Genomic DNA, 26,279 nt, shown 5'->3' with positions numbered 1-26,279 from the left:
AAAATCTCTAATCCATGACTCCTGTAGAATTGAAATTTGGCAAATGTTATAAAATATTTTATGAAATAAAAATTAACATAAAACAGTTTATGACATAGGACAAAATGTCATAAAACATTTCCTGTGTTGATGTTTGTACTATGTTCATCAAGGAAGATACATTTCTGAATATATTCCAACTTTTCCAGTGAAGGCAGTACATTAACAATTATTCACTGTTGAAGTTACTGAGGAATCTGGTGAAGAAATATTTCTGAAAGGATGAGCCAATGGGTCATAGGTTGTCTAGTTTCCAATAAAAGTTTTACAGACACATTATATTGCAAAAAACCTACATAACAAGCATCCTCATACAGAATACTAGCCTTTTACTACGTATTACATGGTACACCAGACTGTTGTCCTAGCAAAAGAACAAGATTACAAAGGATTCAAGGATATTTCTGCAAAGACAGGGAAGAAAATGATACTAGACGAATAAAAGGATAAATTCTTGCTGGACAAATCCACTTTTGTAACAGTGGATGTAAGTGCACCATTACATGCATACTACATGAGTTTAAAAACTATATGAATTTGTGAATACATGAAACCTTAATATGACACAATGAAACAGCAAAAATCGATAAATTTATCGAACTAAATTTTACAAAGTTCAATTAGGTGTTTCTACAAAAACTTTTAGCAGTTTATTTTTTTAAAAAAAACCTGAATTTAATTATTCAAAGAGAAATTAGCCTCTGACAAGTATCCAAGGCATTCAATTACTTTTGAATATCAAAATATAGACAATCAGGAATGAACAAATACAATGTTTTTTTCTTTTTATCTTCTTCACTGAAAGTTGCATAAAATTCATAGAAAATAACTTGATGATTTAGAAAAATGATTTTATATTGTATTATTGTAACATATAAATAGCACAATTACAAAATTCATTCAAATTAAATGTTTAAAAAGTGTAAAAAATATTACATGCAAGTATAAATGATTTATGAAATTGAAGAAGTTGCCTATACTAAGATGACACTTTAGCTTCTTTGTCCGGGAGGGGATATTCTTCCACTTCACCATTAAACATCAGCTCTACAAGAAAACAGCAAAGTATCATAGGATATTAAAATATGAAAATATATTTACAATAAAGTCCATAAAAATAATTCCTCCATTTCTTCCTTCCACCCGGACACAGGGAGTCCTTGACTTACAACTGTTCATTTTGTGACAGTTCAAAGTTACACCATCGAAAAACGTGACTTAAAGTCACTTTTTCAAACTTATAACCATTGCAGCATCCCTAAGGTCACATGATCAAAATTCAGATGCTTTGGAACTGACTCATATTTATGATGGTAGCAGTGTCCTAGGGTCACGTGATCACCTTTTGCAATTTTCTGACAAGCAAAGTCAATGGGGAGGGCAGATTCACTTAATAACCATGTTACTAACTTAATAACTGCAATGATTTACTTAACTGTGACAAAAAAATCATAAATTCACTTAGCATCAGAAATTTTGGGCTCTATTGTCGTAAGTGGAGGACTATCTACATCAGTGGTTCCCAAACTTTTTAAGTCTACCACCCCCTTGGTGCTACAAACTCATCCTTGGTGCCCCCCACCCAGGGGTGGGATTCAAATTTCTGTGGGAGTAGCCTAATTTGAGGGTGTGGCTTGCTGGTCATGTGACTGGGTGGACGTGGCCACGTGACTGGCAAACCAAATACAAGTGGTCCTCACTTAATGGCTGGTTGTTTAGCAAGTGTTCTAATTTATGACTGGCCTCCCCAGAGCTACTTGACCTGTTTTTGGAATTTTGACAGCTTTAGATCAGGGGTCTAAATCCCATCCCTGCCTGTGTGTGTGAGAGAGATTTGATCCAACCTCTCTCTCTCCCACCAACACCAGAAAGCCACTGTCAGTCAAAATTCATATTAGTGGTCTCCGGGATTTAAAATTATGAGTTTGGTGGTCCCTGAGGTCCAAAAGTTTGGCGACCCCTGATCTAAAGGGATGAGCCTGAGAGAGGGAAAGAGAGGAAGAAAATAAAGAGAAAAGGGAAAGAAAAACGGACAGACAAGGAAGGGGGGATGGAAGGAAGGGACAGAAAGAAAAAGAAATAAAGGAGGGAGGGAGGGAGGAGAAAGAAAATGAGATATCTATTCTAGTCCAACCACCTGCTCCAGCAGGGTTAGAAGGGAGTGTGTGTGTGTGTTCTCCTTGTAATTTACCAGTACATTTTGGTTTTGCCTTCTTCAGAATTGGCACTGTAATACATTGGGGAAAAGTAATTTTAGGGTGGAGATATGGTCCAATGGATCCTGTTTAAAGCCTCAACAAAATGTGAGAGTTTCCTGATAGTCTTGACCGTGTTTTGTCCACAAAACCTTTAACAGAAGCCAAAGAGGTTTCAATGTGGATGTTTAATTGGAGGCTCCGGCTCAGGAGTATTACTACAGTCAATGGGTGAACCTGCAGGGCTGGCGCCTCAAATGCCCCCTGCCGACTCTTAGCGTCTCCAAAGGGGCCAGCAGAGGGGCGCTAAGAGGCGGCAGGGGCATTGCGTTGTAATGTGCCACCACTTCTGTATTGGAGGGGCCGGCTCTAGAGCGGTGCTAGTCAATGGGTGAACCTGTAGGGCTGGCCGGCACCTCAAACGCTTCCCTGCCGCCTCTTAGCATCCCCAAGGGGGCCGGCAGGGGGGCGCTAAGAGGCGGCAGGGGGCAGCGCTTCTGCATTGGAGGTGCTGGCTCCGGAGCGGTGCTACAGTCAGAGTGAATCTGCAGGGCCAGTGCCTTGAACGCCCCCCTGCCGCCTCTTAGCACCCCCTAAGGCATCCCACTGCCCCCCAGGGGGCAGTACTGCCCACTTTGGGAACCACTAATCTACAGCTGGGGAATAGGTTGCAAGCTTGTGGGAAGCAGGAAAAAAACCCTTAACATCAGGATTCCCTATTTGTAACTCCTTCAGATTATTGACATATAAAATTTTCTTCTGCAAGCTGATAAAGATATCATTCAGCATTCTAAGGTTCCTTAAAATTATTAACGTTGTACTCTCAATATATCTGCCAGTACTATTAACAAGGGAATGACACGTTAAATGTTTTAAGTGTCAGAAGCATCACAATTAAAATATGTTTACTATACAACATAAAATTTAAAATATAAAATACAAGATTAAAGTATATACTTGTTAAATACATTTATCGGAACAGTCATGCTGAGATATTGAATTCTATTTATTGCTGGACAATCCCTTAATTTCTCTAGTCATTTTGCAATATTGCTGTCTCTTTAAATATATTCCCTTATTCTTCTCTAAACACTGTTATCTGTTGTTCCTTTCTGTGTGACTAATTATTAAAATTACAGCCATACTATCTCCCTTTCCTTACTAACTTCCTTGATCTAAAATTGTTTATGAAAGAATCAGTAATTTGCCATTTACATAATCTATTAAGGAGATGCCCGTATTCTAATGGAATACAATCAATCTACTTCGGTCTATACCTTCATTATGATCCAATTGTGGCCAGTATGACAAAAAGAACCAGGAGATCCCAACAAGAACAGCTATCACAAGATTAACCACAATCCAAGGCTGAAGAATCTGTTTTTCTTCATCTGAAACCCTGGGTGGAGATGGGTAGTGGGAGAGAGGAGAATCATATGTATTTGTTAGTTATAAACATATAAAGATATGATTAAATCTTAAATATTCTTTTAAAAAGAAAAAAGTCCATAATTCTTACCAAAGGCTACCATTTTCTAAAGGTGATATGTACAGGTTGATCCTGTCACTTGTCATTTGTTGGCTCAGAGACAAGATAAGAGCAGCAAAATACACTGGAAGAAAACAATAATGTTTATTACTGAGATACTCCAGATTTTAGGAATAGAATTAACAACACATTAACCTGTCTGATCCTTATGTTTCTTCCATGAATTTTATTCTTCAGAGAACAGGTAGTCCTCAACTTACAACCACAACTGAGCTCATTTATGTTGTTAAGTGAGACATTTGTTGAATGAGTTTTGCCCCATTTTCCTTTCTTGTCATAATTGTTTAAGTGAATCACTGCAGTTGGTAAGTTGTTAAGTGATCTGGCTTCCCACTGACTTTGCTTGTCAAAAGTTGCAAAAGATAAACCTTGGGACACAGCAATGGTCATATGTATGAGTGCCAAGCATCTGAATTTTGATCACATGATCATTGGGATGCTACAAAGGTTATAAATGTGAAAAATGGTCATGTCACTTTTTTCAGTGCCATTGTAATTTTTAACAGTCATTAAATGAACTGTCTACCTATAGTAATAGCTAATTACATATCATTAATTTACATTAATATTGCTTCAAATTCATTACTTTTCCAGCACAGAAAATATCCCAGCCAACTTTCTTTAAATATTCAGGCAGAAGAAGCAGTAAATCCACACAAGTAAGCATTGCTGAAGGAACCAAGTTTTTCAAAACTTTAATACTGTGATTATTGACTAATTGTGATTATTGTCACAATCTCCCAAATTCACTGCCTAGATTTTCCCTTTCAGAAATTCCCAAAAAGCAAAACATTTTGATAGCATTCAGTCTGTTTTTTTCTGTATATGTCAGAAAATAAGCTTGCTGCTATTTAGTCTCTTCAGAGCACAGACACAGAAGAGAAGTGTGAGATACAAATCTGCAGAATTAGTTTATCATTTATCAAATTATTGATAAATTACTTATATAACCAGCTTAGAACATCCTAGCATTTCTTTTATTTATTGTGGTAGTCTTTAATGGAAACAGTTGCCTTTTTACATTACACAATAAGAACAGTTATATGAAAACCAAAGAACAAGGCCGTAAGATCATGAATGAAAATATAATTAAGACATAAACTTGAGTAATTAGCTAATGCTTATTGGTCAGCTAATGCTGCTTACTCACTGAAAGAGGCAATTGCTGCTGGGTCCAATGTAAGAAAACTGCGTACTGCTGCTGCTCCTTTAGCCAAATCGATTCTGAACAATGAGTATGAAATGGATTTAATTAAAAGTAGCCAATAAATGGTTGACTTTGCTCTGCTATATCTAGTAAGAAATTATGCAAGGATGTAAAGGAATAAGATGTCCTCTAAAACCTTGATCTAGTGGGCCAATTATTTCATCAGATTAATTAACCTGCATTGGTATCATTGGTTAAGCTAATGTCTCCAGTTCAGAAATATTGATAATAAAAGTTTATAATAAAAGAATAAAGAATTTCAAAAGTAAGAGGTATAAGTAACAGAACACAATGCAAATCTTTCTGGCTTGAGAGTAGTTTTCATACTTACCATCTTAAAATTCATCAGAAAAACATCTGATGGGCCAACTTAAACTGCACTACTACAATTATAAATATCAAGACTTTAAGCTATTAATCATTTTTTTCCAATTAGTAGAATAACTTCACAATGAATCATAGCACTGTCACCAAGGCAGTGGAATGCATAAATACTTATACCTGTCAAAAGCTGAAATGGTACTAAGTGTAAGTAGAAAATAAAGGAGGCATTGAGCAGGATATGCCAAAGTCTTGTACTGTTGTAGTAAGTTTGAAAGGGTTGAAAACTGATTTCCTGCCAGAACATAAATCACTATGATGTTCCACACAGCATAGCCAGCGAGAAAGCCATGAGTAAAAAATCCAATTACCCTAATAAAAGAAAGCATATTCATAAAAAATTAAACTTGTACAAATCTTACAGTTAAATTTTCAGAATGCCAGATTTACAGGAACTTTTATGTCCACCATCTTAAATTCAGTTTCTACTTAATCAGAAAGTCAGAATTCCCTAAATTCGGAATTTAGTGAATTAAATTCAAATTCTAGCCTCTGAATTTGCCAAGTAGTTATCTATGCAATAGGGACTTTTGAATTCAGGTTCCTAGTTATTAATCTGTATTCAAGTTATTCAAGCAATAGAGGGGAATGCTCAAAATCAAAAGATTTTAGTTAATAATCTTTATTCAAATATTTTTTGTGGGTGGCAAATAACATTTATAAGAATGTTATATTTCTAATTAAAAGTGGAGGCCAATCATAACAATTACTGTCATTCTCTGAAAGAATTACCAGGAAGTTAACTGTTGAGGAAAACCATTTATTTGATGTGACTGAACTCACTGTGCAGAATATTACACTGATTATGCAAGCATCACACATTAAAACTTTCAGACAAATATCCCAAGATGGACAAATGGGAATAATTAAGATGCAATGGAAGTGTGCTTCTTATGGAGGGATTCTATTAATATATCCTGAAACAGAACTTCTTATAAATAATCTTAAACTTATCAGATACTTCGGCTCACTAAAGGCTATATTGGCCAAGAGTCATTAGGCACATTCACCATAGTAGTTTGAAACATTGTATTCTACGGTATATGAATAAAAAAAGCTTTGTGGTGAAGTGCTGAGTTGCAAACTTCACGTATATCTCTATGTTTTAAACCTTAGAACAGAGCTTTTATTACCAAGTCAAAGCAATAAACTTAAACTAAAAACTGTCTGCAGCATCTTACCTTGGGCTATAATGATAGAGGGGGAACTCTATTTTCTCCACACAGCTCTAAAGCAAGGTTAATTGATTGCTAAGCAGATGCTCACCTGCATTATGGAGTGAAATCTTAGGGAGTTTGGTAAACAATTGCATCTTAGTGAACCAACATTTCACGTATGCATGAGACCAAGACAGAGAGTGAGATAGTGGAAAGGAAGAGAATCTGATTCTAAAGTCAGGAGTAGGCAGAAATGGACATTTTATTCATTTTAATCACTTGTTCATTTTTAATGTCATTAGTGGAAATAATTTCATACCTAAAACCACGATGGACTGAAAGTGCCACATCCTTAGTAGTCCAGGAAGCCTTTACATCCATAAACACTTGAACATGTTCAGTAGTTTTAATCAAATCCTTGCGGTCTGCAGCCTGAAAACGCCCTTAGGAAAAAAAAACCACAAATGTAAGCGCTTGTAAGAAAAATATTTTTTCAGCTTCCAATTACTATACTTGTTCATAAAAAATCATGATAATTTTTAGTGAGAGTGTAAGTTGAGACTGCATACATAATATTACATATGCATATTTTTTTATTACAAACTCATTGCTGCTCTTACTGTATATCAGGAATGTCATCTGAAAGCAAATCCCATTGATTTCAGTGAAACAAGACTATTTACAAGATGACTATTTAATGGTAGAGTATTTAATTTGCTACAGTCACCAGAAGCCCCCTTTTCAGCCTAATAGCCAAATTTTTAACACTTTGATTCTTCTAATCTCAGCCAAATAGATCTGAATGGAGTGTGAAAATTACTGTATCAACTTCTGAGACAAATGGAAGTTCAAACACCTTTCCCCCATTTGAGAAAATTAGGGTTCTTTGGTTAAGGCACAAAGAATATCAAGAAATGTTAGAAAGCTTTTAATTAGCAACTCTACATGATTATTTTTACTTATTATATTACATTTCTACACCATCTATCTCATTTATGGAAGAATCCTAAATATGAGATATTATTTCTCTATCCAAATAAAAATAAGCAGCTCTGAGTGGTTTACAAAAACCACTGGCGTCGCGACGATACGGCATGCGATCTTGGAGGTCTGAGATCACTGCCAATATCTTTGTTCCTGGATGGTCCTATTGGATCTAAACCGTCCCGAAGAGATGGTGAAAGTGAAGATCGCATCCTGTCGATCCCAGGGATACTGCAAAGTCCCTGGTACATCCAGGAGAAGCTCTTCTTGCCAGCGGCAAAGAGGCAGCCATTAAAGCTGCTGAAGTTGGGACAGCTCCAAAACGGAAGTGAGCAGAAAGAGAGAGTGTGCCGGTTTGGTGAGAACTTTTTTTTTTTTAAGATCTGAAAGGACACCCTAAGGAAAAGAAAGAATCTGTAAAAGTTTTGACAAAAATGATTAAGCGGCGATTTTAAACAGGAATGTCAAAGTAATGTTTTGGGTTTTTTTTTCTCATTGCTGGATTTTCTATATATGATCTTGTATTTTGAAACTGGACTGGTTTTTTCGTTTATATCTATTTTTTTCTTCTCCTTTTTGATTTTGTAATATTTTAGGCCAGAGGCTCCCTTTAGTTATTTTTTTTTTAAATATTTTTTCTTTTTTTTATTCTTATTATATCCTGCTCGGAAAAGGAGGGAGAAAGTGAGAGCAAAGAAACTTCGTAACACTGCCCACTAGAGGCTTGAAAATATTCTATTTCCCTGTGACCAGACAAAGCTGAGAAAGAAAGAACTGAGACATTGCTATTTGATAAGACGGAGGGAAGAGCATGGGAGAGTATTATTGCAGGTGCTCTTCTGGGTTTCTATCAACAGCTGGAGTCTGGTGTTCAAACGTAGGGGGGAAAAAGGTGATACGTTTTTGGAGAAGAGAGTTATAATAAGAGCCTTGGATAATCAAACAAAGTGCAGTGTGCCCTTTTTACTTTTTCTAAGTTGTGCTATCCCTCCTCACCAGCTTTATTGTATTTTTTTAATCTTTTTTTGTAATAACTATTTGGGTTTTTGGCTTTGTTGGAGCTTGTCTTTGTTTTTCTTTTGTTTTTCTTTTTTGGAAGCCCAATCTCTACATTTGCTTTTTATTTTAAAGGGAAAGCCTTAAAAGCCTTTTTTCCCCCTTTCCTGGTATTTTTGTTTTTTCATCTACCTTTCTGGTTTATTTTTATGCACTTTTTTCTATTTGAGACCTTTCAATTGGATTAAGGTGTTGAAGAACCTGAAGAATTTTTCCTTTTCCTTTTTTTTCCTTAAGTCTTTTTCTTTATCTAACTATTGATTGGATTAAGGTATACAAGAACCTGAAGAAATTTTGTCCTCCTTTTTTTTCTTTTTTTAAATTATTATTATTGGGCTTCTTTTTTCTACTATTTTTATTTTGAACTATAATTGGTTACTTCACAATTGGATTAAAGTTTAGAAGAACCTGAAGATTTTGAATTGCTTAAAATGAGTAGGAAATTTATAGCTCCTGGTTCTTCAACTTCTACTTCTTCCTCTCCACCATCTGGAGGATAACGTTCAATACAGACAATGTTAAAGCAAGAAAAAGAACAAGAAAAAGTGACTCTGCACATGATTATGCAAGGAATTCAAAATATTCAAGCAAGATCAGAGAATATTGAAAAGAGAATAAAGAACATTGAACAAAGAACAGGGAACATTGAACAATGAACAGAGAACATTGAACAAAGAACAGGGAACATTGAACAATGAACAGAGAACATTGAACAAAGAACAGGGAAAACCGATGAAAAAGTGGAGAACATCCAACAAATGATGTTGGAAGTATGATGAGAGATTCCAAAAAATTGAAGAAGAAGATAAACAAAGAGATAAGAAGATTGGAGATATTGATAATAGATTAATGGTGGTTGAACAAGATAATAGTGGTATGTTGAGATGGATAGATCAGAATTCTATCTTAGATTCCAAAACGTAGAGGAAGAAAAAGGACAAAACCTAGCTGAGATAATGATAGAAATACTGGCTGAAGCTTTGGAAATAACTCAAGAGAAGATGATGGATGGAATAGATGAGGTTTATCGAGTTTTCACAAGATATGTGATGAGAAATAGCTTACCAAGAGAAGTTCACATTAGATTTACAAAGAAAGCCATTAAAACGCAAATATTGCAAGTGGCAAAAGAGAAAACATTGAAATACAAAGACAAGGAGATTGTAGTCTTGAAACAAATGCCCAGAGGAGTGAGAGAGATGAGAAGAGAATACCGATTCCTGACTAAAATGTTACTGAAAAAAGAGGTGAATTATAGATGGCTGATTCCAGAAGGTTTAATGTTCACATGGCAAGAACAGAGACATAGAATTGACTCAATTGAGAAAGCGGAATTATTTTATACAGAATTTTTTGGAAGGAAAGAGGAAGAGGCAGAAAAAGAGATCTCACTAACTGAATTCCAAGAGGACTGCCAAATGGCGACTGAAAAAGAAGAAGGCGCGGTAGGTGGAAAGGTGGAAGCCAAAGAACAACGTGAACTAAGATCTACGAGAGCTGCTAAACTTAACTATAAAATATAACCATGGAAGAGAAAAAATTGATTACAATTAATATAAATGGACTTAACTCAGCTGTTAAAAGAAGGAAAACCTTTCATAAATTAGAGAAATTAAAATTTGATATAATTTGTCTACAAGAAGTTCCTACTAAAAAACAATATGAACAATTGTTGGTACAGCCAAAATTAGGGAAAATATTTACTTCCTTGACCCAATGTAAGAAAAGAGGAGTGGTTTTATATATTAAAGAGACCACCCCAGCAAAATTGATCTATACCAATGATGATGGAAGAATACTAATGGTGGAAATAATGGACAATAATATGAAAACACTCCTGATTGCAATTTATGCTCCGAATGACAAACAAGAAGAATTCTACAAAAAATTACATATGAAAATAATTGAACTGGACTATGCTAATATAGTTATGATGGGAGGTTTTAATGGAATTGTAGACAATAAATTGGACTATACAGCACAGAAAACAATAAAGCAAAACAGAAAGACTCTCCCTAAATCTTTTTTTAAATTGGTAGATGAAATAAACTTAAAAGATACATGGAGAGAAAGAAATGCTAAAACTAAACAATACACCTTCTATTGAAATAGACACTTATCATGGTCCAGAACAGATATGATACGGATGTCAACAGAATTAATATCTAATATTCAAGAAATAAATATTGAAACAAGTATTTGGGCAGATCACAATCCAATGACAATTAAATGGAAAGGACAAAAAAAAGATCTAGATGGACGTTAAATAATACTATTTTAAAGGAAAAAGACTTCACACAGTGGATGGAGAAAGAATTGGCTCTTTTCTTTAGAGAAAACAAAAAAGAAGATACATCAATTCAGAATGTATGGGATACAATGAAGGCATATGTTAGAGGCTTGATAATAGACTATACAAGGAAAAGGAATACTATGAAAAGGCTAGCCTCTAAGGCATTAGAGGATGAGTATAAAGGACTTGAAAAAGAGCTACAGAAAATGCCACAGAAAAAGGACATCAAGCTAAAAATGGATATAATTAAACACAAAATGGGTCAAATAGAAAAAGAAGAATTAGCACAGAAAATTAGAGGTGCTAAACTGAACTACTTTGAAGACGCAAACAAACCAAGTAGATGGGTAGCATACAAATTGAGAAAGGAGAAAGAATCAAGGAAAATACTGCAATTAATAGATGACCAAGGCCAAGTTTGCCATGGTAGCAAAGAGAAGAAGGAAATCATTCGAGACTTCTATGGGAAATTATATATGCAAGAGAATATTGATAAGGAAAGAGTTAAGCAGTAAGAGTTACAGAATGCTAATTTACCTCAGATACCTAAAGAGACTGAAAAAATGTTAGAAAGCAATATAACGATGATGGAGTTAACTGAAGCACTCAAGAAACAAAATAATGAAAAGGCACCAGGCCCAGATGGACTTCCGGCAGAATTCTATAAAACATTACAAGAATCGTTGAATCTTCCATTGCTAGAAGTTATGAATAAAGTTATGTTAAAGAAGATACCTAAATCATGGTCAGAAGCCTATATTACATTTATTCCAAAAGAGGAGGCCAACCCATTACAAATTAAGAACTATAGACCCATTTCTCTACTAAATGCAGATTATAAAATCTTTGCTTCAATATTGGCAGAAAGACTTAAAAAATATTTAAATAATTTTATCCATCCTGATCAAAATGGATTTCTGCCAAAGAGACAAATTAAAGACAATATGAGAGTAATCTTGGATACTTCGGAATACTATGAGGCACATCCTGAAAAACAAATGGCTCTGATATTTTTAGATGCACAGAAGGCATTTGATAATGTGAAGTGGTGATTTATGTTATTACTGTTGGAACAGATGGGTTTTGCTAGAAAATTTATTCAAGCAATAGAAGCTATATACTATAAGCAAACAGCAAAGGTAATGATAGAGGGAGAACTGACAGACTCTATTAATATAAGAAAAGGAACAAAACAAGGGTGCCCACTATCACCTTTGTTGTTTGTGTTAACTTTGGAAGTGTAAACAGAAATATTAGAGATGAAAAGAATATAAAAGGAATGAAAATCAAAAAGGAAGAATTTAAGCTGCAAGCATTTGCGGATGATCTGGTTTTCATCTTAGAAGACCCTTTAGAAACAGCATCAAAATTGATAGAAAAGATAGAGACATATGGGAAGGTGGCTGGTTTAAAAATAAAGATAAGACAAAGATTTTGACAAAGAATATGCTATTAAGACAAAAGGAAGAACTGGCAGATCTATTGAAAATTCAGGTCACGAATAAGATCAAGTACTTGGGGATATATTTGACAGCAAGATGTAGTACATTAAAAGAGAATAATTATATTAGACTTAAACAGCAGATAGCACTAGATTTGGCGAAATGGGAAAACTTACAACTGTCACTAATAGGAAGAATTTCAACAATTAAGATGAATATATTACCCAGAATTTTATATTTGTTTCAAACAATTCCAATTAGGCTTGGAAAAGACTACTTTGAAGATTTAAATAAAATTGTGTTGAAATATATATGGCAAGGTAAGAAAGCGAGAATAAAGTTAAAACTTTTGCAAGATGCTAGAATTAGAGGAGGATTTGGTTTGCCTAATTGGGAGTTGTACTACCAAGCTACAAATTTGATATGGGTTAAGGAATGGATAACACTAAGAAAATACTAGACTGTTGACATTAGAAGGACATGATCATGTTGTTGGGGTGGCATGCTTTTTTATGGTACAAAGGAACTAAAACACAGGGGTATTTTAGAAGACATTATATACGGGAGTCTCTGTGGTTAAACTGGGAGAAGATTAAAAGACAATGTTATTTGAAAATTCCAGTCTGGTTATCGACTATTGAAGCATTTTCGTATCCTATAATATACAAAAAGGAACAAACAGTTAGATATGGTGAAATATTGAATGAAAAGGGTGAACTTAAATCTATGCAAAAACTAGAGGAACAAGGTATAAAGATGAATTGGTTTTCATATGCGCAAATACATTCAAGGTAAGATAAAGATTCTAAAACAGAAGGTTTCTATGATAAAGACTGACTTAGATAAGATTTTGACAGGTACTGATGAAAAGGTGATAAAAAATAGTATGGATATTTATTAGAAATTAAACTAGAAGAACAAGAAGTTAAAGAAACAATGATTGCTTGGGGAAAGAATTTTGGATATGGGATTGATTTAGAGAAATGGCAAAAATTGTGGTCTCAAAATTATAAAATGACAATGTCAACAGCATATAAAGAAAATTTGTATAAGATGTTTTACAGGTGGCATTTTCCCCTGACAAGAATAGCAAAAATGTTCAAGAATAAATCCGAAAAATGTTGGAAATGTCATCAGACACCTGGCTCATATTACCATATGTGGTGGACTTGTGCGGATGCTAAAGAATACTGGACTAAAATCCACACGTGGTTGGAAAAAATGACAAAAAAACATATAGACTTGAAACCAGAGATATTTTTATTGGGAATTTTACCTGAAATATATAGTAAAGATTTGAAATACCTGATTGTAAATGTATTAACAGCAGCTAGGATTGTATTTGCTAAAAACTGGAAAAATGAGAAAATACCATCACAGGAGGAAATCATTAAGAAAATTTTGGAATGTGCTGAAATGAGTAGATTGACATTTGAAATTAGAGAACAAGAAGATAAACAATTTTATAAAATTTGGGATCTTTTCTATCCATGGTTAGACAATAAAGTACAGCAATGAAATACGTAAACTTTTAGAAAATAATAAATATATAAAGATGTACTTCTTATTATATCTACAAAATGATTTTAGGATAGATTTGGGATGATAATATGAACTGTTATAAAATAAACTAAGTAAATTATGGTTATCTTGTAAAACATGAATGAATAAAAGTATAGTCAAATGATTGATTAATAATGATACTAAGGTATTTAATTTTTGATTGACAATATGAGATTATATGTAATGTAATTGTAATTGAAGACTACAAAATGGAAGCACAAAACAATTTGTAAACCAACCGGCACACTGTATGTACACCAATGGAAGATAGCTTGATGTTTTTATGCTTTGTTTGTTTATGTTTGTTTTTTTTAAAAAGTTAAAAAAAGTTAAAAAAACAAAAAACAATGTATTCTTCAATTTTTCTTAGAGCTTCATGTCAGACTACACTATTTGTAAGAGCAGCAACATTATAATGCATTAGGTGGAAAAGGATATGCCTCAAGAATTCTTCAAATTTCTTCAAAAGAAAATGAAATGGCACAAAAGCACATTATTGAAATCAGATTTTTAAACTTTCTTTCCACAATGACTTTTAGGATGAGTTCCTCCATTTTAAAATCAAGTGATGCTGAGGGTTGTCTGATGGCACAGATACCTCATGTAAACTTTCTATGAGTTTAAATACGATATGTTTTTTGTTTAGCCAATTGACCATATCAAAGCATGAGCATCAGCCACAATAAAATACAATAAAATGAAATAAAACACAGTGAAGTGACATGAGTTTCAAATCAGTGATTCTTAGTATGATGTGCTTGCACATTTTGAAGTACTATAAATTCAACTTAAAGGATGTAATTCATGTAATCCCCATATGATGTTCTAGAAATTACTAAAAATCACTAAGCATTGCTTAGTTTTATTCTTCTGGTCGGCCATGCTCTCTTTTATATATTTTTTTAAAATTATAGATGCCAGAGTTACTAAGTGGCCTTGAAATTGATAAAATAAATAAACACGTATAATCTGGATAAAGTAAGTAATTCCTACAAGGTTAGATGGGAGTCGTCATCATTTATTTGTTCAAATATACAAACATTTTGCTGTAAAACAAATTACTTACGATTTTTTTCAATGAACACTTTGCTAATAGGTTGGCTAACCCCAGTTGGAACAGAAAATACAGAACGTTGTTCTGTGCCTTTTACTTGCTCATCCTCAATTATATCTTCATCCTCCACACACAATTCACCAGAACTTTCTGCAGGCCGGGCTTTTCTAGCATTATAGTAGCAAAGAAAAAGGACAGTCATTTTCTTTTTTAATGTTAGTGTCTCAGGGTGTATCTGTGCGATATATTTGCTAGGATTGTTGCACAATCTGCATTCAAAGAGGAGGTGAATACATTACATCTTCTGGCACCCACTTAAATCAAGTACATCTTTTCCTAAATTTGCAAACTGCTGATTCAAAAAAAGATGCAGTAGTTTTAAGGAACTGTTGAATCCTTCAAATCTTTCCCCCTTCAAATCCACAGAGCTATTATATTTCTCAAAGAATAATCTGTGCTCTTCTACTGTAATGGAATAGAGTAAGAAGGTGGATTCATAGAGTGGAAGAGGGTGCATTCCAGAGAAGTAAAAAGCAACTTAGACGAGATTGGCGTGAGAGGAAGAAGGTTCACTTTTTAGATGCAAGTAATAGTGCTTAATCTGGCAAGAAACAATAAAGAAAGCTTGGAAGAATCATGTGACATTCTTGGTTTTGGGCCTGGCAACTACAGTGAACTAGAAGTTGATCCAAAGTATATGCTCCCAGATCAGAAACTTATAGGAATCAGTGTAAGCATTGTTTACATTGTTAAGTATGGCATATTGCATTTCACCCTGGCACTGTAAAAGAAAGAATGAAAAATTATGGTTAACAATAGGGACAGGGCTTGGCTACTTGAGTAACTGCCTGTCTTAGCATCTGCCTGGCCAATTTCATCTTGCAGAGTTGGCATGCTTTGATTAAATCTGTCAGGTTCCCCCAAAAGCAAATGTAGGTAACTGAGATAAAAGATCACCAGCTTACTGTCAAACAACATAAATTGCTTGTTACTTCAGAAGTAATATAGAAGTCAAAATGGAATGTCTCACTTTACTCTTTTCCATTGTTTACGAGTTACTGTTTCTTCCACTGGTGAAGGATCCATGTCATTTCCATTCTGTTCAGTAAATGATGTTTCAGATTCTGAAAATTTCAAATGGAAAACCAGGAAATTTGTACTGAATAAAAATATTATTTATACCCTTAGTTACAGAAGAGATGGCTAAGAGAGTAAGCACTTCCTTTGCCAATAAGGTTTTATGTAAATGGAGCGCCTTTTCTTCTTCAAAAGAATAACCATGTAAAGAAGATATACATGTAGAATCCTTAAATCAAAGGCAGGAAATAAATATACTAAACATGTGTCTGGAATTCTAGAAACCACATAAAAAGTATTTGGTATATTTATTTCCTACTTTTCTATTAAGGAGCAGTACATGCATCTCTTCCTAAAGAAATTTTGTCATGAATAAATCCAGCAGGAACCCCACATGTATCACCTTGAGTTCCAAATGAAATGTGAGGTATAATATAAATAACTCTGTAAGGTAGATTGTGCTAAGAGGTAATGATAAACAAAGTCATATTTACAAAACAGTATGTTTTATGAGTGAATTTGGATTGGAGAGGTATCTTCCTAGTCATAACCCAACTGGGAAAACACAATGGCAGTCTTGCTGTATTAAAAATTATTTCCAAAATACTACAGCTGTAGTGAATTTCATAATAAAAATCATAAAACAATGTTGCTATAAACCAGGATCTTTATTTTCATTGTCCTAAGATCAGGCACTTCAAGAGTGCCCAGCAATTAAAAATTTATTATTGCTGATTTTATTATTTTATTATTTTTTACTATGAGTATTGTAAGAAACTATGAGAAACCATAAAGTATTGTGAGTACTTCCAGAACCAGGTCATGCAAAAATTGGCAAGGGAGCCATATAGTTGTACTTGTTTAGCTGGTTGCCTTTCCTTTTATTTTTAACATTCAATGAAAACTAATAACACTGGTTATGTAAGCATGGGCATCTCATCAGCAATGAGCTGCAATCACCATCATGTGCTTCTCTTCTAGTAGTCAGAACATTCAGCTTTATAATTCTTTAAGCCAAGAGAGCCTGAGACACTGACTTGTACCAAATTATATTACGCCTGAGCAGAGAAGTGACTGTTATATTAAATCTGTTCTTCTAATCACTGCACTCTAATGGACATGACCAATGTCTATTACAGGCTGGTTTGTATCTCATATGAGTCTGAAAGATGATCAGCAGAACAGCAGCTTCTCAATTTCTCAACTGCTGCAAGGAGCCCTCCCTAGTTTAAGCAGATTATTTTGACTGGTTTCAGGGGAAGCTGCAGGTTTAAGTCTGCCTTGGTAAACAAAACGATCTTTGGTTGGGGAAGAGAGCCCCAAATTTACTATCCTTGACTTCTCATCAACTTTCACTACCATCAACCATGACTTCCTTCAAAATTACTTTAAAGCTATTATTTATTCAAATAATTTTCTATGATTTCATTCCTATCTAACATGCGCTTAAAACAATGTTGCTTTGGACGTAGTTGCACCATGAAAACTAGAATTCATGAAGTTCCTTGGGTTTCATATTATCTCCAGTGCTTTCAGTGTCTACACAATGAAAGTTCATTAGGCATTTTAGATCAGTATATCCAATTTATTTCATTGCAACATCTTCAGCTAAGGGTGGAACACACCTGAATGATTGCCTACAGTCAATAATAGGCTATAAGGCAGGGGTATCAAACTCACAGCCCACTGGCCGGATGTGTCAAGTGTTGGCTCCGCCCGGTTTAGTGAAGGGGAAGAAAGTCCCAATATGTCACATGATGTGACAACACCATGACAACGCAAGTTTGACACCTCTGCTGTAAAGGATAACAAACTGAAACAAGATAACCAGAATTCCTCAGTATAAATGAGTCACAGTTTATGCTTTTAGATGTGCTTCACATTTCTAGAAGATGATCTTTTGTCAGAGTGCTTCTGAATCTGGAGTGTATTTTATCAACTTTGGCTGATCTTCAATTTTAATTTTACTTAGGGAAAATTTACGTAAGAAGGTATTGCAGACATTGATATTGTTCAGTCTTTACTATGGACAAGCTGACACTTCAGTTAATATAGAAGTCAAGGACATAAAATTTAGATCATATTGTATCTATGTGGAAAGTTTTATATTGGCTGCTATTTCATTTCCAGATGTGTTACAAAGTGTTGGTTATTATCTTTCAAGCCTTCTATGATTTTTAGCTTTCTAAATCTAAAAGCATCTCTTTGAAAAGACCACGTTTTAATATTCTTAAGACTGAAATTTCATTTTTATTATAAACCATTTAAAAACATTTTTAACTAGCAGCATATGCAGCCTAATTAATAACAAATATGCATTGGCTTGTATTCTCTGCTGAGATTATTGTTCAAAATTCTTTACTTACCTAGAGGCACCTTCTTTTTCCTACGCTTCTTCTGAGGTGGAACATCCTGTACTTCAGAAGTCAGAGGCTCATTGCTTTCAGACACAGCAACTTGACCCATGCCATCTAAAATGGATTATATGCCATCAAGTCAGTGTCGACTGGTAGTAACCATAAAGACAGACAGAACTTATCTAAGAAGCACTGCTGGAAGGTACTTTCAGTGCATCACAAGATGCTTCCAAGCCTTTGAAGACCTGCACGAAAAATCTTTGATCCTAGTTAGCTCTTGCTTTTATTGGAACATTTTATATTTCACAAAGTATTTGCCAGCAAGTACAAACTGTATTTAAAGATAGGCTGTTGTCAATTGTAGGTTAGTTCTACGGTTATGATGGTAATTGGGACTGCAACTGCTATTGCTAAGTGACATGGTTGTAAAGTATGACATAACTACTTTGCTAAGTCATTAAGCAAGGAACATGCAGGTTGTTAAGCAACCACAACTTGGGACCTCTTGCCAATCTATCCATTGATTTTATTTGTTGGAAGCTTGCAGGGAATGTCAGAAATCACAAGCATGTGATCCAGTAATCATTAGAATTTACTTTTGTACTACCTTTAGCTGATTGTATGCTAACTGCCTATAGATGGATCCTGACAGGCCGCAAAATTGACTTAGCTTTCTATCCTTCCAAGGTTAGTAAAACAAGTACCCAGATTGTTGGGGGCAATATGCAAACAATGCTTGTACATTGTAAAGTGCCCAGAGAGTGCTATAAAGAGGGCAGTATATTTCTAAGTACTATTGCTGTAATATAAACTGTCTCAGTAAACATAAAATTACTACTATTTATGAAACAATATTTGAAGATGTGAAGCATCTTTCATAGAGTACCTTGAGCTCAAGTAAAAACTATAGTCCAGAATTACGAAGCCAACAGGTATAATGTCATTCACAAATTGCACCTTTACATTCTCTATGATCTCTTCAGCTAAACTTGCCTGCATGGTTGGTAACTTTTATTGGAACTTTCTTACCTAGTGAATTTTTCTTGATTTTTTTCTTCTTGGGCCGACTAAGAGGAATTTCATCTGTAAAAGCAAAAGCAAAGAATTAGTTGGTCCCATAATAGTAAGCATACGTTTTTATTATATGTATAAATGCTTTAAGTACATTATTCAAACTATTTCATGTGCATTATCTAGTTGAGTATTTACAACAGTCCAATCACCTTAATGCTCACTCCCAGTCTGGAGGTATGATTTGAGAATTCCATGCTGCCTCTTTTCATTTCAACCACCCAAATATTTTATAATCTTGGCTAACTCACTATCTTAAACTCTAAGTTATTTATGAATAAGTTAAAAGCATTAAGTCCCAATGCAGTCCCTTGTGGAATGTCACTAGTTATATTACTCTTATTCTGTTACCTTACCTTTATTCCTAGGCAGCTTCCAGATTTAGGGTTGAACTGTAGAGTCCTTGGAGCTATCTGTGCTTGCAGATGCTTCATTAGCTGACTAGGTAACACCATTATAGGTAGCCCTCACAATTGGGACCAGGACATCCATTTCTAAGCAAAGCAGTTGTTAAGTGAGTGACATCCAATTTTATTACTGTTTTGTTGTGGTCATTAATTGAATCATATGGTCATTAAGCAAATATTTTGACTTTGGCTGGGTCATAAATGATGATCCCATGACCCCAGGATGGTGCAACTATCATACCTGTTAATTGCCTAGTTTTTGAAGTATGTGATGGCTGGTTATCACTTTTTTCAGCACTGTTGTAACTTTGAATGGTTATTAAATGAATGGTTGTAAATCTAGGACTTACCTGTACAGCTAGTGAGGGTGAGGTTTGTTCCCTGTTTATATATAGTAGCTTTCCCTGCCAAGGTTGGTAAGGTATGGTTTTCTCAATGCCAAGCTTCCAGGAATTCCTTAGTGTTTCTGAATTCAGCTTTGCCTAGGATGCTAATAGTTTCCTAGTTGAAACTATGGTTGAATGAGTCTCTCAATTTTTCTGAGAGTAAATTGTTTACAATTGGTATTCATGGATGCACTGTGCTAGTCTTCTGCTTACTGATCCTACATAGTAACTTACAGTTCTCACACTTTCTACTTGGGCTACTGGGACTATGTTTTCTTAAGATGTTTTAGAGGCTTTTATTTGTTTGTGTGCTAGAGTGATGCCATGTGGTTGTCACAGTCTGTTGCTTGTTCCTGAGATGGTTTTAGTGTATTACAGTGTTATCCTTTTCATAGCTTGTCTTGATTGCTATAGTGGGTTGAGTGGTCAAGACACTCTTTGATAAAAACACTAGAGTATTCCTGGAAGCTTGACATTCAGACAGTATATCCTACAATAAAAAAACTAAGAAGGTGTGCGGGAGGCTCTTCTTCATAGAAGCTAATGAAACAGTGGAACTTGGAATGTCTGGGCAGATTGGAGCCTCCCTAGCAATTCATGCAGTATATTTATAGTTATTACATATAATTGCTTGAGTCTGGCAAGATTCTGTTTGTAGGCAAGTAACAATGAGGGAAAACAAAATTCTTGACATGACCACAATTGAGCCCCAAATTTTTGTTGCTAAATGAGACAGTTGTTAAGTGAGTTTTGCCCCATTTTATGATCTTTCTTTTCACAGTTGTTAAGTGAATAATGCAGTTGTTAAATTAGTAACTGTCAGAAGGTCACAAAAGGGGATCACATGACCCCAGGATACTGTAACTGCCATAAATATGAGTCAGTTGCCAAGTATCTGAATTCTAATCATGTGATCGTGGGGATGCTGCAATGGTCTTAAGTGTGAAAAACTGTCATAATTCACTTTCTTCAGCTTTGTTGTAACTTCGAACAGTTACTAAACTGTTGTAAGTTGAACACTACCTGTACTGATAAACAACTCCTTCTGTTGTTCTTGGTAGTTTGGTTCTGACAGAAAGTAAACAAAAAGACGAGAGCATATCCTCTTCAGCAGCCAATGTCCTGATAAGCAGGGATTAACAACAGATAAACAATCAAGCAGAAAATAATACCTTAATCAAAGCACTATTAAGGAGAAAACCATTCTCCCACCAACATTGGCAGGGCAAGTTACTGTATATAATCAAGGGGCACACCCCACACTCACTAGCACTGATGATATTTTACATAGTTAATGAAATATCTGCAAATAAAGTACTAAAGACTCTACAAACAAATACTCTACAAGTATAAGTAAGTATAAATTCTGTCCATACATCTAAAAGTCTATTTTAAAAGTACGATCAAGTTGTAATAATAAAGACAACCATTTTTGTTTGAAAACTATACTACTTTTAGTCACTGAAAACCAACTATACTGGATGACTTAATTTTATTAAATTCTTATAGTTGCCCATCTCATGTCACTCTGGAACACTCACAAATTATAACAGCAAACTAATCAATGAATACATTAAAAAAATGGGGAAAATAAATAGTACTCACCTTGTTCTCCACTTTGGATTAATATTTTCCAAATCAAGGTTACGTGAAATTAGAAATATAAAATAAAATAATTGATATTAATATTGAAATATATAATCCAATACATAATACTAAATTTGGAAAACATAATAAAATCCACTCACATAATAGTAACAGCTACAAAAAAAGTTAACTAAAAGCTTCTTTGAAATTTCTTAATCTGCCCATTGTATTTTTGCAGAAAATTGTAATTTTACCTTGGTACTGGAGGAAGAATCCGTGGTGGACGCTGCAATATATAAAAATATGCAAATATATATATATATATATATATATATATATATATATATATATATATATATATATATTCAAATATTATAAATTATATATATATAATTTTCAAATATTGGCAGATGTATATAAGACTGTAAAACCTTGTTTAAAGTGAGTCACTAAACATTTATTTAAACTGATGTATAGATTTCATTATATTACTGGAAGAATACCAAAATGATTACTTTTAACTTTCTGCAACTAATCTAGCGAAGTATATAAGATAATGCATAGTAACCAAACCCAGCAAAGTAATTAAAAAAAACCTACAAACATCAATTTTAGAGCAGTAGCACTATTCATAACTAAGGTAGTCTTTTAGAAAAGCCTACCTAATCACAATAATTTTCTTTGCTCCACTGAAATAAGCAATACAATTGAATCAATGTGTAACTACCGTAGATATCTCACAAGATTTTAAAAAGAAGTAAAAAATTCATTCCTTTTCCTATTGTTAAATGAACTGTGTTCTCTACTCATGAAAACAATGAGACAATTCTGAAATCTGATCTTTCATGGTGTAAACGAAATCAAAAGATGAATGAACCAAAAATGAAGCTAGAGACTCAGGCATAGTTTTTATCTTAATTTCTTTTAAAAACAAAAACAAATGTATGACCATTCAAAACAGGACTCACCACTTGCTTCTTCCCCATATCCCTTAGTGAGGTTACATATGAACTAAGGCAACCAGTACATATACCTATAATGACTCCTGTTAATTCTGTACTGTGCTAAAAATAAATTGCAGTACCCAGGATTAACTAGAAATGAACTTTTGCCCCACCTAGTTTAAAGCTGGAGGGTGCACTCATTAAAAAACATTATTTTATTATAGATTGCCCTACAGAAGTTGTTTAAAATTAATGGCACCTGCTACACAAACCTATCATTCTCTGAAAAGTAAAGGATCTGTTATTCTACTCTTAGTGAAAGATAGGGAGTAAGTATGTAAAAATTGAGTTTTAACATATCTCTTCAGATGTCTTTTGGTAAAAAAAAGTATTAATTCTGAAATGAAGTTTCATGGGGGTTAGTTTGTACTAACATGGAATTCTGTACACTACACTGAACTTGCTATCAGATTTATACATGCTCTGTTGAATTATCTGATAGCCAAAGGTAATTAGCAATTCCCCTTAAGTAGTAATTCCTAAAAGACAGCGAGAGAAATTAAAGCCTAAAGCGGATGAGTACTAAAACTCCTATGGGGCAACCTTCTTCAAGGTAAAGAAAGGAGAAAGCACAAGAATAAGATCTGCCCGCCAACCTTTTGGACCTCAGGATGTTGCGATATGACACATCAGTAGGAAGTCACGTACACAGACAACCCAATACACATACAATACATATATAGGGTGACACTATAGGAACAGCTACGTGTAAAACCTGAGTCACTTAGGATTAACCATATATGGTAATGTTTCCTGTTCCTGTACAAAATCCTGAGTCAGCTATAGCATAAGGATTAACCATATATGGCAGTGTTTCCTGTTCCTGTCTAACCTCATGTAACCTAAACCCACCCCCCTGCTTGCTGCACAATAAAAGAGAGGGGCAAAGTTTGCTCTGGGCTCTTTTCCTCTCACCAAAAGAAACCTTTGTGTCTGTCATCTTTGCCATCAAGAGGAGCCCACCCAGACAGTCTGTCTGGGTGCAGGTCGTCAGCTGATTCATCCCGGCACTGGGACCCGCAACTCATCATCAGAGACCACCAAATTCATAATTTAAATCCCACAGACCAGAGACCCTGGGAAAATCCCCCAAAAAGTCTGCAGAAAAATTCCCCATCCCATTTTTCTACCAATTGATCATTCTTTATTTGGGATTGCAGGATACTGTCTCCAGCTCCGTTCTCAGGGAGCAGGGAGAGAGACTTTTGGCTTCATGCAAAGGAAGCAGCAGAAGCAGCAAAAGTCTGTCTTTCTCTCCTCCAAATTCCGCCAGAAATGAGTCTTTGCCAACGCAGCCTCTTGGAGCAGGATGCCTTGCAGAGCCCCAAAGACTCATTTCTTGCAGAGTTTGGGGGAGAGAAAGAAAGACTTTTGCTGCTTTCCTTGCATGCAGTCAAAAGCAGAAGAAACAAGTGGAAAGAAGCAGCCCGGTGGCCAGGCCCGGTGGCCAGGCCCAATGCGTGGGGTGAGTTCCCCCCATCCGCCCTTTCCACCCTCCCCTCACTACCTCGTTTTGTTCGCAATGCAAACGACGCAAGCCTTGTGTTCCTGGATTAATTGCTTTGGTGGTGACATTTCTGAGGACCACCAAAATTTTCTCGGTTGGTGACCACTCCTTTAGAACAGCAATTTTAAGGATGCCTTCTGAAGCAAGCTGCCTTCCTACTTTAGTAAGATTTAGAAGAATCCTAAAAACTCAGGAGTCCAAATTTCTTGATGAGATAATGTATCACACCCCAGTAATAAATACTTCTAGCTTCTGGAGAGTGATGGAAGTTTTCCCCTTCCAACAGTGATATGACCCCGATGTGAGGTGCACCGTGAATTCAGGGTGTATCTTCGGATTAAATAGGCACAGAATTGGATTGCTGGAGGCCCAAAGGAGAAACTCAAGATAGGGTAACTAAAGAAACTGAAGGAGAACAAAGGATGATTTAATAAGGTGTGCACAATTTTTCCCTCCAGGATCCCTTGTAACAAATCCGAATTATTTTAAAAACACCGTAAAATGGGCTATTGGGGGATTACAAGTATGAACCTTTAACAGCCATGTGCGGATTATCCAGGGTGGATTTCTTCATCGAACAACGAACGTTTCAAAACGAATCCTACGTTGCAAAAAATAATTCCCAGTCGAGAACAACAACGGGCGGCCAGCTTGGCAAACAAAGCACGCGACGTTTCCAAATAATACCAAAAACTTTACGATGGAAACGCTGCCGTGCATTTATTTCGAAGAGGACCTAAACAGGGACTATTGTGAGCATCAGCAACAACTTAAAAGGGGGGGGGGGTTTGCCATGAAACTGCCAGTTTAAGAAAACCACAAATCTGAGCGATGCTAAAATCACACTTTCTGCCAAGCCCGATTTTAACAGGAATCAGGAACTACATCGCGAACAGCACGATCGCCATAGCGCTCGGGAATCCGACGGCAAACAAGTCTCCCTTCCCTCCCTCACCGGGCGGACCCCTTCCATCCTCTCCCGTAGCCTAGGCGTCCGGGGCAACCTCCTCACAGCAACTGAAAGCGCGCCCTTCTCCCAGAGGCTCCTGCTGCAGACGCCCAGGGAAGAGGAGGGGAGCCGGTGGCGCCATTTCCGGGTGGAGAGGCTGCGTTTGTCTCCTCGTTCCCGCTGCTGACCTCTTCGTGTTCCCGGCTTTCTGATACTATTCAGAGCATTGCGGTGGTTGATGAGCTGTATAGTAGGCTGCGAGGAAAATTAATTGTTTTCCTTTCACTAGGATTTATATACTGTATCGAACTGATGATCCCAGTCCTTACCTTGCATCTTGTGAGATTACCTGATTTTGTGCAAACTTTTGTGCAAACTTTTGTGCAAACTCTGACAAAATGAAGCTGTTGTAGGCCACACAGTGAACCTGACTAGCTGTGTCTATATGTGCGATAATATAATTATATCGAAATTCAATAGGTTTACACGCAATAAGCTTATTTTTTTTTAAAAAGTATTGGTTTTAACTAATCTTACAGAACTTTGGATTTGCTGATGTCTTATATTTAGAATGTCAGCCACTCGAAGACCATTGTGAGTAGGCTTCATTAAGAAGAATACAAATATTTTGTTAGGTGAAATATTTGCGAACTGGATGGGAGGCACTCTTCCTGGCAGAATGTGCACTGGACAAAGAAATTTGAAGTTACATATTTCTTTATGTCCTTTACACATCGGTACAAAAATTGAATGTTAAATCAGTTTTATATGGATGTTTCTCTTTTGTAAATTTTATTGTTTATGTGCCCTTCTCATCTTGACCTAAGGGCAGTTTATGCGCAAGCTTATAAGCAGTAATTTCTAAAATAAACTTCGGTGATTAATGCAAATCTATTTCCACGTGAGTTCAGGACACCTCTAAGTATGGAGACTACAATTTGTACAGCTGAGAAGCCGACTCACTGAATGTAGTGAAACTTCTAGATAGAGATAGAATTGTACTATAAATTCTGA

At 35.4% G+C, this 26,279-nt stretch overlaps 1 protein-coding gene across 6 annotated transcripts; it reads right to left on the bottom strand.

The window, feature by feature from the left end:
• Positions 1-884: 884 nt before the first annotated feature.
• Positions 885-25,373, bottom strand: TMEM237 (transmembrane protein 237). 6 transcript variants are annotated; one of them, XM_087919697.1, is made up of 13 exons: positions 25,272-25,373; positions 22,060-22,091; positions 21,824-21,834; positions 19,384-19,437; positions 18,364-18,468; positions 15,951-16,044; positions 14,933-15,087; positions 6,848-6,971; positions 5,492-5,683; positions 4,934-5,076; positions 3,754-3,847; positions 3,512-3,633; positions 885-1,086 (listed from the first exon to the last, which is right to left on the bottom strand). In XM_087919697.1, exons 1-13 carry the CDS (start codon positions 25,287-25,289, stop codon positions 1,019-1,021), a joined length of 1,212 nt encoding a protein of 403 aa, XP_087775823.1. In that variant the 5' UTR covers positions 25,290-25,373; the 3' UTR covers positions 885-1,018. The 6 variants fall into 6 exon arrangements, with proteins under 6 accessions (XP_087775823.1, XP_026552562.1, XP_087775824.1 ...); XM_026696777.2 differs by having other exon boundaries at positions 4,934-5,007; XM_087919698.1 differs by lacking the exon at positions 25,272-25,373 and adding an exon at positions 22,774-22,910.
• Positions 25,374-26,279: the final 906 nt, after the last annotated feature.

This window comes from Pseudonaja textilis, chromosome 1, assembly GCF_049901715.1.
Source record: "Pseudonaja textilis isolate UNSWEBS1 chromosome 1, rPseTex1.2, whole genome shotgun sequence".
Lineage (NCBI taxonomy): Eukaryota > Metazoa > Chordata > Lepidosauria > Squamata > Elapidae > Pseudonaja > Pseudonaja textilis.
This window is presented reverse-complemented; position numbering and strand designations above follow the sequence as displayed.

Excerpts from the sequence above, each read along its gene's own strand:
- TMEM237 (XM_087919697.1), bottom strand. Across the intron at positions 16,045-18,363 it reads GAAAAAGAAGGTGCCTCTAG|AATCTGAAACATCATTTACT; the intron begins GTAAGTAAAGAA and ends TGAAATTTTCAG. Across the intron at positions 15,088-15,950 it reads AAACAATGGAAAAGAGTAAA|AAAAGCCCGGCCTGCAGAAA; the intron begins GTGAGACATTCC and ends CTATAATGCTAG.